Source organism: Lutra lutra, chromosome 1 (genome assembly GCF_902655055.1).
Source record: "Lutra lutra chromosome 1, mLutLut1.2, whole genome shotgun sequence".
Lineage (NCBI taxonomy): Eukaryota > Metazoa > Chordata > Mammalia > Carnivora > Mustelidae > Lutra > Lutra lutra.
In genome coordinates, this window is record NC_062278.1 from 161,713,827 (window position 1) to 161,727,166 (window position 13,340).

Genomic DNA, 13,340 nt, shown 5'->3' on the forward strand with positions numbered 1-13,340 from the left:
GCATTTGAAAATCTGTATATAACCTTTGACTTCTCCCAGAACTTAAATACTAATAGCCTACTATTGACCAGAAGTCTTACCAACAATATAGTTAACACATATTCTGCATGATATGTGTATTGTATTCTATATTCTTACAGTAAAATAAGGTAGAGAATATAAAATGTTATTAAGAAATCATAATGAATAAAAAAAAAATCCATGTATAAGTGGTCCCATGAAGTTCAAACCCATGTTGTTGAAGAGTCAGCTATATTTTCATTTACTCTTTTGACTTGTATTTGAGTGCGTACTTTGTTTGGTTTGGTTTCTGGGTTTTTCCTGGGGGGTCAGTCACATAGATGTGGTTTGTCCTTTCCTTTCTTGTTTAAGTGTCACATTCATGAGGCTCTCCCAGATTGCCCTATGTGAAACTGTCACCCTGCCTTCTTTCCCAGCACTCTCTGTCCCCATATCCTGTGGTACTGTTTCTGTTTCCCTGCCATATTAGACATACTGTCACCAAAATGCAAGCTCTGGGAAGGCAGTTCACCCTTCCTGGCCCCTCATGTTCATTCAGTCCAGTCTTCTCTGCATTTGTATGGAACACCCTTGTCTCTTTTCTAGAAAAACAGACTGAAAGTGCTATCTAAGCAGCAACAGAATAGGGTCTCAAAGTGAAGCACAGCTACTCTTAATCCTCTTCATTTTAACTCAGTTTTAAAATACAGAAAACAATTATAGGTTTCAAAAATCAAAACTAAATACAAAGTTTACTCAGAAGTCTCACTCCTATCCCCATTTCTTTTACCCCATTCGTATAACTTCTGGAGATAACCATTTTTATTGGTTTCTGGGTGGTTCTGCATATTTCTTTTTGGTCAACATAGAAACTTGTAGCAAAACAGAATTACAAAGATTTAGTCTTAACACTAACAGGAAAGGTACCTCAGCAGCCCACTGAACTATGGTAGCTAAGAACAGCATATTACAATCAGTTAAACAGACAAAAATAAACTGTTCCTAATTTCAGATCATACAGTGTATCTGAGAAGAAACCTACAGTGATAGGAAACATGGTTACTATTCATGCTATTCTCTAGTGCTATTCCTTCACTAAAGGATGTTTCTTCTTTTCACTTAACAACCTTGGAAATAACTCCATGTCAGTTCCTAGATATCTATACCACATTCTTTTTTCCCTTTTCTTTTTGGTTGTATAGTATTCCATTGAATGAATGTACCATAATTCAACCAGTCTCAGGATGGTCATTTTAAGAGCTTTTTATAGAGAGAAATGACTTGCGGATATTTTCTGTCAGTAGCTTATTTGTCAGTAAACTGCTTATTGTGTGTGTGTATGTGTGGTTTTTTGTGTGCTTTTTTTTTCTTTTTTTAGTTTTTAGTTTTTTTATGTAAGTGGACTTATCAATCACATATTATCAATCATGTATTAGAGATATTTAATTATAGTTAGGCTTTTTCCACACCAAAGTTATAAAAGAGTTCAACATGTTTTCTTCTAGTACTTAGTTACTTTTTTTCACATCTTAGCCGTAAAGAGTTTGTTCTGTTACATGTTGTAAGAATGTGGATCAAATTTTATTCTTTATTGAAGAGCTATGAAATCCCAACATTTTTAATACTAAATTATTTAGTACCTTCCATAACGTGTTTAAAGTTCAGGATATAAATTCTGTTGTTTTCTTGTTCTGTTTTGTGTGTAAATGCTCCTTGGTATTTTTTTTTTTTTCAGGAAGTCAATGAAAATTCTCTTAAGAGATTAAGTGTCTACTTAGAAAGCCTCCAGAAACCAGGCTTCAGGTCTTTGAAACCAACTCAGCTTACATTTTATGTAAGAGAAACAGAGCAGAATTCCTCTGAAGGCCAGGAACCCTTTAGCACTTCCGGTATGTTTTCTTATTTCTAGTGCTTCCCTTGCAAGCTATGTGATAAATATGTTTATTAAGTCTGCTGTTGCCAGAATACCTTTGGATTGAAGTAAATAAAAAAAAATAAATAAATAAATAAATAAATAAATAAGTATGTATGTGTGTGTATATATATGTGTGTATGTATGTATATAAAATTTGTTTTCTCAGAATTAGATTCTGTTCCTGGCTACCTGTGTTTGAAAAAGCCATTTTTTTTTTGAGTTTAAACTTTTCGTCTGTAAAACTGAATGTTCCTGTTTGTTCACCTCCTATTTCATATTTTAAGTGTTAACCATGTATATAACAATTTACATTTTTTAAAAAGTACAGCCTATATTCCCTTATTTAGCCATCAAAGTACCCCATGAAGTAGGTGGTATTTGCCCAAGTAAATTATGTGCAGGGATTTTCCCAGGACTGGAGATGGAATGTGGGTCTTGAACCCAGCCAGGCCTTTCAACTCCAGCTGTAGGCTCTTTTTAGTCAGTCTTAATAGATAGCCTTCTTTTTGGCCCTTTGTTACTGTTTTAGCCCTGATCCAAAAATATTTAAAATTAAGGGTAGATAGGTAGATACAGGTCTGTCATTTCTCTAAATATCTAAATAAAGGGATCATCCTTTTGGTGATCCTTGAGGAAATGACTTTATTTTTAGAATGAACTTTAAAATAATTTAAAGGTTTACAAAGAGCTTTCTCTGAGTTAAGATTAAAACAAGTACAAAATGCGCTATAATTTTTTTCTGAAGCAAACTGTTAGACAACTCAAAATCTGATAGGTTTTTGGAACCTAGAATCTATTTCTAGCTCTGCCAGTGACTAGCTGTGAGAGCTTAACTTCTGGTTCTTCATTATTAAAATGAGAAAGTTTAAGTACTAAAGCATGGAAGAGGTTAAGTACTGTGTTAAGTACTGAAGCACTCACAGTGAAGACCCCTGCCTATACTTCGGGCTCACAGGGCTCTTGGGTGCTTACATGGAGTAAGGAAGAGCTTGATCTAAAAAGTACTAAAACAGGATCTTTATGTTGAAAACAACTTCCCACCCAGTCTCTCTAGGAATGAGCATTTGATAATACATTTTCTCTGTTTTCTTACTCTCTCATGTTTGTATGTGGGAGTTCAGGAATCAGAAATTCCTTTCCTTGACTGTTCTCCATCTACCTCTGATTTGGGAGTTTTATTAAAAATAGACACTATTCTCATTATCCAAGACAAAAAGTCAACCCATAGCCCTGTTGTGAAGGAACTGCTCTACTGAAGAATGCTTAAATGATAGTAGTAATAATAAGTAATTATGTTTATCACTCTAAATGACATAATTCTATGTGAAGTTGTAAACAATAACAAATATGCTGTGTAAGACCAAATATTCATAAATACTCTTTAATAAATACACAGTCAAGATTAGGCCATGAATTGAAAAATATCATATACTTAGGCATAGTGGTCTACTTAGATCTCATGATTTCTCTCTCCATAACAGATGGAATGTATGAGAGCAAATTACATCCTTTACAGTTTTTAAAACAAGAATGTTATCCCCAGTCTATTTTTATTTGTCTGTATTTGGGAGAGTCAGGCTCATTTCTAGTAGCTACAGTTGCCACTTTCACGACCACCATCTATTGGGTTTGTCTTGAATGTTGACTACATGTGGAGTTAAAGAATAAACCAGGTCTGTTTGTTAGGGAAGGAGCAAACAGAGGGAAACTCAGAAACTGAAGAAGTTTCACACAGCAAATTAAGGACAGAGCTGGTACTAGAACAAATGTCTCCTTAATCCTAGTCTAAGGTGATTTATATGCTACATATAAAAATGTAAAATAAATATTCTTTAAAAATATTGTTAGTAATCATTTTTACCTTTGCCTGTATGACAGAGATTGGCACTCTGACAAGTATTTAATGTCTTTAACCTCTTGATCTGATTATAAAATTAAGATCATTCCTAATTAAGATGGCAATAAGGTAAAATGGTTACTACTGATTTTCATTACTAAAATTAAAGGCTTAAATCACTTCTTCACTTTTGATGGCCTATGAGAAAATAAACTTACTTCAAATAAGTAGAAGATTCACTGGGAGCTTTCTGTGATTAGTACTAAAATAAGTAACTGTAGGCAGCTGTGACTGAATAAAGACAGAAATCCTCTACTTGCATTAATGGCAAACTTTGAGACATTCATTAAACAAAAATGGGTTATAGAAAAAAATGAATTCAAAGTGGGAAATAATACAGCATATATGACAAAAAGATAATGTGTAAAGAGCTCTTAGAAACCAAAAGGAAAACACAAAGTAGCTCCATTACAAAAATGGGCAAAGACAATGGCAAGACAGTTCAGGAAACAATATATACAAATAGCCAAAAAAAATGTTTAGCTTTAGTAATCAAATCCAAACTAAACTAATGATGTACTGTTTTCCAATAAAGCATATGCACATTCCTTAGCCCTTACATTCAATTAAATAATTAATGGGATTGATAAGGTAGAAACAGATTTATCCTTGACTGAGCTCTTCCTACCCTCAAACACAGGAATGAGGACTTTACTTTCTTCTTTAACCAACTAGAACAACTCTCCTACTAGTATTTCTCACTTTACCATAAAGTGATTCAAGGAATTCAGCTAAAAAACTTGCTTACTTTGCATGTTCTAGATTCCTTAACTCTGTGTGGCAAGCAGAATGTGTATCTCTTGAGAATGATTTAAATTATGAAATCTGTCATCAGTGCCAAAGATAAGAAAATACATTTCAGGGGTGCCTGGATTGGCTCAGTGGGTTAAAGCCTCTGCCTTCAGCTCATGTCATGATCCCGGGGTCCTGAGATCGAGCCCCACATCGGGTTCTCTGCTCAGCGGGGAGCCTGCCTCCCCCTCTCTCTCTGCCTGCCTCTCTGCCTACTTGTGATCTCTGTCTGTCGAATAAATAAATAAAATCTTTAAAAAAAAAGAAAGAAAATACATTTCAGCTTTGTATAAAAAGTGAAAAATAAAAGCTTTTATGTCCGTCAGTTTCAGAAATGTCAAAAAAATTATGCTTCGTTTCCTTCATTATGTGGACTGATATATATAACTGCTAAAAAATGGATTGATCCATACACACAGACATGGAAGAGTCACCAAGTTTAAGGAACAAGAGCAAGTTCAAAGTAATATGTCTAGAGTGATACTGTTTATATATTAAAAGGAAACAATCCAAACTGTAGGTGTGTGTTTGTGTAAATGAATAGCATATATTGTATGTAATGAACATACAAAGGCACACAGAAAAGGTCTAGAGCAGTCCAAATGTCCAAGAGAACTTTCTGTGATGATATAAATGTTCTGCATTCACACTAATATAGAGGGCACAAGTGCCATGTGACTGTTGAGCACTTGAAATGTTAGCATGACCAGAAACTGAATTTTAATTTTGTTTAATTTGCATTAATTTAATTCTAAACTGCCACATAGGGCTAGTAGCTATCATATGAAATAGTACAGGTATGGTATAGATGTGACTAATAAATCTATTATATATATTTAAATATATATATTTCTAAATATAAATCTAATAAAGGTGAGGTTTTATCCTTTTTAAAAGGAGACTTTTATTTTTATTATATGTATCTCTAATTTCACAGTACTTATATAATAATGTTATAATTTTCAAAACCAATTAAAAGTACTTTTTAAAAATGAAGAAAGAATCAGCATGCTGTGATGGAGAAAGTACTGGGCTTGGAGTCAACTCAGATTTAAGCTCTTGCTCTGCATTCTTCCTATTTCTTCACATTTGCAGAGAGATAATAATCACACGGTTGGTGGGGTGTTGAGAAGTTACATAAATTCAGCTAGAATCATGCCTAACCCCCAGTAATGAAGAGAAAAAAAGGAGGAAACAGTTTCCCGTTGAGGTTGTAACAAGTTAAGATTACTAATCTTAGCCCACTGACTACCCATAATCAAACTAAGATTGTAAAGTGTTAACTTTTAAACAATTAGGGAATTTCACATCCCTTCCAAAAAATGTTGAGTTATTAAGTAGTTGTGTGGACAAGTGTGAAGATAATCTCCTGTAATCACAGAGAAAATTCGAGATGGGTTTGTGTCACCCCTGAGATTAGACTCTCTGGCTGCTCCCATCTGAACCACTGTCACAGTTCACCCTCCCCATCCCCTCCTCTCCCACTTTGTCTTAGTGCCAGAAACTGTCTTTCATGGACACTTGCTCATAAGAGAGCTTTTCCATCTCTTAGACTGTCGAGACCAAATTTATGGGCAGCACTGAAAATATTTTGAATCCCCTCCATGGGCTGGAGGTCTCTAGTGCCAAACTAGACAGAGAACTGACTGAGGAATTCATGAAGGTAAAGATACTGCAGTGTAGTTTTGGACAAGGGAAGTAGTTTTCTGTTTACAGATTATTTGCCAGTAGGATAGTTTTTAATCAGTAATCAAATGTTTTTAAAAGATTTTTATTTTACTTTTGTTGTTTGAAAAGGTGTTTTTAAATAAGTGAATAATCATCTGTATTAATTGTTTGGGGGAATTATATTCTCTAGGATTTCGAGCAGTCAAATTTACTTTGCACACCAGAGATCTGCTAAGCACAGTATTATATATTCTCAACTCCTGCAGTTTATCTGTTGAACATATCCAAAGCTTGAATACTAATGTGCATTCCCAGCCTCTCAAGGAGGCTAAAAGGATGTCTGACAGGCCCATCAAGTGGGACAAATCTTATTACTACTTTACTGGATTTAAGGACCCTCATGAAGACCTCGAACAAGTCTCAAGAATGGAAACAACCCTAACGTACGTAAAAGTTCTTATTTTACTAAACTTATTTGTAGTTCATATTTAGAATGAAAGTCTGATCTTCCAAGAAAAGTAATTTCTATCAATATAGTTATCCAGTAACCATTATGAAAAAGATTTCATGTTTCTTAAAGTCGCCCAAGTACTTCCAACTATATTTAATTTGTAGTCTTTTGATACCAAACATGCATACAGGGGATTGTTTTAAGTTTAAAACATTCTGCTCTTCAAGTCACCCCTGGGAAGCAGAGAAAACATATACACCTAAGACTATAAAAAAAAAGTTAGTTTTTTTCATGTGTTAAACATTTCCAGTTTCTCCAGATAGCTCAGCAGTAATGTCCTTTAGTGTAATAATCTATACACGATAGAAGTGCATGGAGACAACATTTGAAAATATCATCTGGGGGGTTATAAAGTATAAGCTATCAGCTATAAAATAAATTAGTCCTAGCGATATAATAATGTATAGTGTGGGGACTGTGGTTAATAATACTGTATTGTATATTTGGAAGTTGCTGAGAGAAAAGATCTTCTCAGTTTTAATCACAAGAAAAAATGTGTTACCATGTATGGTGATGGCTGTTTACTAGACTTACTATGGTCATCATTTTGTAATATATACCAATATTAAATCATTATGTTTTATACATGGAACTAATGTTATATGTCAATTATATCTAAATTTTAAAATATCATCTGGAACATATTGAGAAAGAATAATTTTTAATTATAAAAACCATGTATGAAATATTTCCCTTTTACTTGTCCTGTTTATAAAGTCATCATTAATGTTTTTTTGAATAAGTCCTTTTTGGACTCCATAAACACCACCCATATTCTGTTCCTATAGTTGTACCTAAAGAGTTCATGGCTTACCAGAGGATTCTCATTTATTACATCATAAATTATCTTTAATTATCTACTGGCAGAACATCTACTTTGTGAACTACCTATACTAACTCAGGAATCCCTGCGCTTGTTATCTAGCTAGATTCCAAATAAAGCTGCAGGGACAAGAAAGTAGTAGTCTAGTACAGAAAGGGAGACAAATAACCTGTCTGAAGGCATGTGTGTACATGTCTATAATGGCCTGTCTCTGATCTGTGTATGTGTATAACTAGGGGATAAATCATCTCCCTAAATATGTGGATTTTAATTGTTCAATTTTTAATTGTTCTAGTTCTCTTTGTAAACAAAACCAGAATGAAAATGTGACTTTGGGAATGATAATGATAGACCAGAAGTAATGAAGTAATGAAGATAGAAATTGATGTATAGGGGCACCTGGGTGGCTCAGTTGGTTAAGCCTCTGCCTTCGGTTTGGGTCATGATTTCAGAGTCCTGGGATCGAGCCCTGCATTGGGCTTTCTGCTCAGCGGGGTGTCTGCTTCCCCCACCCCCTTGGCCTGCCTCTCTGCCTACTTGTGATCTCTGTCAAATAAATAAAATCTTAAAAAAAAAAAAAAGAAATTGATGTGTATAAAAAAAAAGGAATAGTCATGAGAAGGTAGAAATTGATGATTTTAAAAAATGGTTTAGAAAAACAGAAGAGATGATTGAAGGTAATTACATGCAGAGGCTACGGTGGAAGTTAAGTAGGTTGCTGTGAGTATGAGCAGCTCCAAAACCTTTCGAGCCAGTCTTGACCTTCTCCCAAACACAGATACTGCCCACTTTGAAGGTACTCTATTGAGGACTTACTCAACAGTTGGTTTTAGGTGAGGTTTTCCCAGTAAGGATTCCAAGAGCTTTTATCATAAAAATCAGAATGGTATCTGTATCAATTTCTTGTTTCAATTATTAATTTCTTAAATTTGTAATTATTTTAAAATAATTATAAAATCATCGAATCATTGGAGAGCTTTCAACTCATGAATTGAGTGATGCTGCCTTGTAAGATTTAGGGTACCTGTGACAGCCAAAACTTGTTAGCCACCATGGTCATTTTGGCCATATGCAGTTCATGTTTTTATTTTGATTCTTGTATTGTTTAATTTCATCTTGTATATTTAGGTTGCAGAAGAAGAATCAGAAGGCGCACATAATTATAATGGTCACAAAGAGCATAAAAATGATAATTCTTCAAATTTACATCAAACTGGTCTTCACTGGATTTATAAATTGTATTCACCTGATCAAAAGTTATTCTTGAAAGCATGTTAAGCTTTCCTCTAGGATTTCTAATAATTTCTTCTAATATTTCAAGATACAATTTTTTTTAAAGATTTTATTTATTTATTTGACAGACAGAGATCACAAGTAGGCAGAGAGGCAGGCAGAGAGGGGGAAGCAGGCTCCCTGCTGAGCAGAGAACCCAATGCGGGGGCTGGATCCCAGGACCCGGAGATCATGACCTGAGCCAAAGGCGAGGCTTAATCCGCTGAGCTACCCAGGCGTCCCCAAGATACAGTATTTTTAAAAAATAATATAATAGCAGTGTTTTTTAGTGTAAACTGAAATCGTCTCTTACTGTTGTGAAATAAAACCTAGAAATTGTGAAAATAAATCAGTCAGGATTTTCTTTAAAAATAGAAGAATTACCACATTATAAAGCTCCGTTCAATCTGTTTTCATATTACATCTGGTAATTACATTTTTTTTAAAGTGGTAGTTACATTTCAATCCATGTTTAGGACATGTTATGTAATTCTGAATTTCTTGGCAAGTTGTGCTTTATCTTACTTCAAAATCACTTTACTGTATAACCATATAAAATGGATAAAATGAAATTTTTAATACCTCAAGAGTTTTTTTCTATACTGTAATAGAAGTTTGCCAGTCTCAAAAAAATTGGGAAAATCCACTCCATGGACATTTTGTAGGTTTTAATATGTCCATATTTTGGGTATATTCTCTAATTTCTGAATAATATTATAACAAAATGAATTTTAATTTGTGCTTAGAAGGAGCCAGTGGGATCCATTTCTGTCTAAACAAATAATCCCATATGAAATACCTTTCCAAAGGAAAAAACATGTCATGGAACTATAGAAAGGCCATTGAAATGCTATTCTATCATACACTGAAATCCCGTAAATGTCAGACTTCCATTTTTTGCATTCGAATTTTGTTCAAGGAGTTATATTTCACTTTGAGTGTAGAAGTTCTAAATCAATCTTAGTGTTCACAAAATGCCACATTGTACAACTACAACCTTGGAACTATTTCTGCAGAACATTTGGAAATTTTAGTCATGATTTAACTGGTATCATGCATTTACTTATTCTTTCCTTTTCTGTAGGCTAAGTCAGTGTTTTTCACATTGCAAGTATGATGCAACTTAGTGATTTGGGATCAGCAAAGTGGTTTTGCTTTTGCTTTTGTCTTTTTTTACATTTTTTAAAATATATGTTTTCAGTAAGTTTAAGTAGTGTTTCTCAAAATACTTGTTTTAGTTATGTAGAAATATATATGTGTGTGCATGTGTGTATATACTTGTTCTTACTGTGAAAAAAAATTTCTTTGTATGGATTGCCATCCAAGAAGTTTGAAAAGCTATTTGTGTAAATGCCTTACTTGTTCCACGCAGTTTGAAGCCTAGGAGTTTGAAATTTATGCCATCTTAATTTTATTGTGATTTGGATCATGGCTCTCTTTTTCATCCTCTTAAATCCATGAAAAACTGAACTTTTGGGGAGTTACTGAAATTTTTTTTTAAGATTGTATTTATTTGAGAGAGAGTGAGTTAGAGAAAGAGAGACTGGGAACACAAGCAGGGGGAGCAGCAGGCAGAGGGAGGGGGAGAGGGAATAGCAGACTCCCCGCTGAGCAGGGAGTCCGACCTGGGGCTTGATCCCTCATGACCTGAGCTGAAAGCAGACACTTAACCAACTGAGCCACCCAGGTGCCCCAGCATTATTGAAATATTTTTATCTAGAAAGAATCATGAACCTAGGAACTAAACTCAATGTCTTCAGTTTGCATCTAACTTTATACCTTGTACATGATATTCCTGTATTCACTTTTTTAAAAATTTTTAAAAAAAGATTTTATTTATTTGACAGAGAGAGAGAGAGAGATCATAAGCAGGCAGAGAAATAGGCAGAGACAGAGAGGGAAGCAGGCTCCCTGCTGAGCAGAGAGCCCAATACGGGGCTCGATCCCAGGACCCTGAAATCATGACCCAAGCTGAAGGCAGAGGCTCAACCCACTGAGCCACCCAGGCGCCCCGTATTCATTTTGATATACCACTTTGCTTTGGCTTCATTTCATTATCAGCTTTTTTTTTTTCTTCTCTTTGCCTGCCTCTTATTAACAGTACATGTACTAGGACGCCTGGGTGGCTTGGTGGGGAGCCTGCTTCTTCGTCTCCATCTGCTCCTTGTCCTGGTTCATGCTCACTCTCTCTGTCTCAAATAAATAAATAAAATCTTTTTAAAAAATGCTCTAAAAAAATGCATGTACTGTATTTATCACTGTAGGTATAATGAAATCATTTTTGAAACCAAAGCGAGGTCTAACAAATTAACCACCATGAAGTAGCCACTTCATAGCCTAATATGGTTATAATAAAAAAAGAGAATAGCAAGTATTGGGAAAGATGTGGGAAAAACAGATGTCTACATAAAAACTTGCTCATAGCAGCATTATTCATAATAGCCAAAAGTAGTGCCTTCCTAGCGTAGTAGGCAGCACGTCAGTCTCATAGTAGCCAAAAGTGTCCTATCAGCTGATGAGTGGATAAACAAAATGTCTGTTTATAGGATGAAGTAGTATTTGGTCATAAATACAAATGAAGTACTATACATACTATAGCATGGATGGACTTGAGAACATTATTTTTTTATTTTTTTATTTATTTTTATTTATTTGATAGAGATCACAAGTAGGCAGAGAGGCAGGCAGAGAGAGAGGGGAAAGCAGGCTCCCTGCTGAGCAGAGAGCCCGATGCGGGACTCGATCCCAGGACCCTGGGACCATGACCTGAGCCAAAGGCAGCAGCTTAACCAACACTGAGCCACCTAGGCGCCCCACTTTGAGAACATTATGCTAAGAGAAAGAAGCAGCCACAGTGGACCACATATTGCATGAGTCCATCTACAATCAGAATTGGCAAATCTGTGAGACAGGAAGTAGATTAGTGGTTGCTAAGAGCTGGAGGGGAGTATTGAAGTACCTGCTCATGGGTACATGATTTCTTATTAAGGTGATGCAAGAGTCCTAAAATCGATTGTGCTGGTGATTGCACAACACTGAGAACATACTAACAATAGATGACTTGTTTGGTATGTATATATTACATTTCATTAAAGCTTTTCTTTTTATTTATTTTTAATTTAAATTCCAGTTACATACAGTGTAATATTAGTTTCAGGTGTAGAATTTGGTGATTCAGCACTTCCCTTCAACACCCGGTGCTCATCACAAGTGCACCCCTTAATTCCCATCACCTATCTCACCCATCCCCCCACCCACCTCCCCTCTTTAACCATCAGTTTGTTCTCTGTGGTTAGGAGTCTGTCTCTTGGTTTTCATTGCTTTCTTTTTTTCCCTATAATCATTTGTTTTGTTTCTTAAATTCTGCATTTGAATAATACCACGTGGTATTTGTCTTTCTCTGAGTTACTTATTTCACTTAGCATGATAACTCTCTAGCTCTATCCATGTTGTTGCAAATGGCAAGATTTCATTCCTTTTTTGGTGGCTGAATAATATTGTCAGGTATATAATATATATACCACATCTTCTTTATCCATTCATCAGTTGACGGGCATTTGGGCTCGTCCTATAACTTGGCGATCGTTGATAATGCTGCTATAAACATTGGGGTGCATGTATCCCTTCGGATCAGTATTTTTGTATCCTTTAGATAAATACCTGGTAGTGCAATTGCTGAATCATAGGTTAATTCTATTTTTAACTTTTTGAGGCACCTCCATACTGTTTTCCAGAGTGTCTGTGTCAGGTGCATGCCCACCAATGGTACGAGAGAGTTCCCCTTTCTCTTCTATCCTCACCAACACCTGTTGTTTCATGTGGTGTTAGTTTTAGCCATTCTGACAGATGTGAGGTGCTATCTCGTTGTGGTTTTGATTTGCAGTTCCCCAATGATGAGTGATGTGGAGCATTTTTTCATGTGTCTATTGGCCATTTGGATGTCTTATTTGGAAAAATGTCTATTTGTGTCTTCTGCCCGTGTTTTAACTGCATTATTTGTTTTTTAGGTGTTGAATTTGATTAGCTCTTTATGTATTTTGGATACTGACCCTTTATCAGATATGTCATTTGTAAATATCTTCCATTCTGTAGGCTGCCTTTTAGTTTTGTTGATTGATTCCTTCACTGTGCAGAACCTTTTTATCTTGATGAAGTCCCAATAGTTCATTTTTGCTTTTGTTTCCCTTGCCTCAGAAGACTTATCTAGTAAGACTTTGCTATGGCCAATGTCAGAGTGTTGTTGCCTGTGTTCTCCTCTAAGACTTTAATGGTTTCCTGTCTCATATTTGGGTTTCTCCATTATGAATTTATATTTGTTTAGGATGTAAGAAGGTGGTCCAGTTTCATTCTTGTGCATATTGCGGTCCAGTTTTCCCAACACCATTTGTTTAAGAGACCGTCTCTTTCCCATTGCATAGTCAATCCTTCCTGCTTTACTCAAGATTAATTGACCATATAGTGT

At 35.2% G+C, this 13,340-nt stretch overlaps 1 protein-coding gene across 7 annotated transcripts in view; it reads left to right on the forward strand.

The window, feature by feature from the left end:
• TCAIM (T cell activation inhibitor, mitochondrial) overlaps positions 1-13,340 on the forward strand; it is a 47,955-nt gene that overhangs the window by 20,143 nt on the left and 14,472 nt on the right. For all 7 annotated transcript variants that reach the window (XM_047742307.1, XM_047742324.1, XM_047742314.1 and 4 more), the window contains 2 exons: positions 1,736-1,889; positions 6,463-6,715. In XM_047742307.1, coding sequence (XP_047598263.1) covers positions 1,736-1,889; positions 6,463-6,715 — 407 coding nt within the window. The remainder of the gene's footprint in view (positions 1-1,735; positions 1,890-6,462; positions 6,716-13,340) is intronic.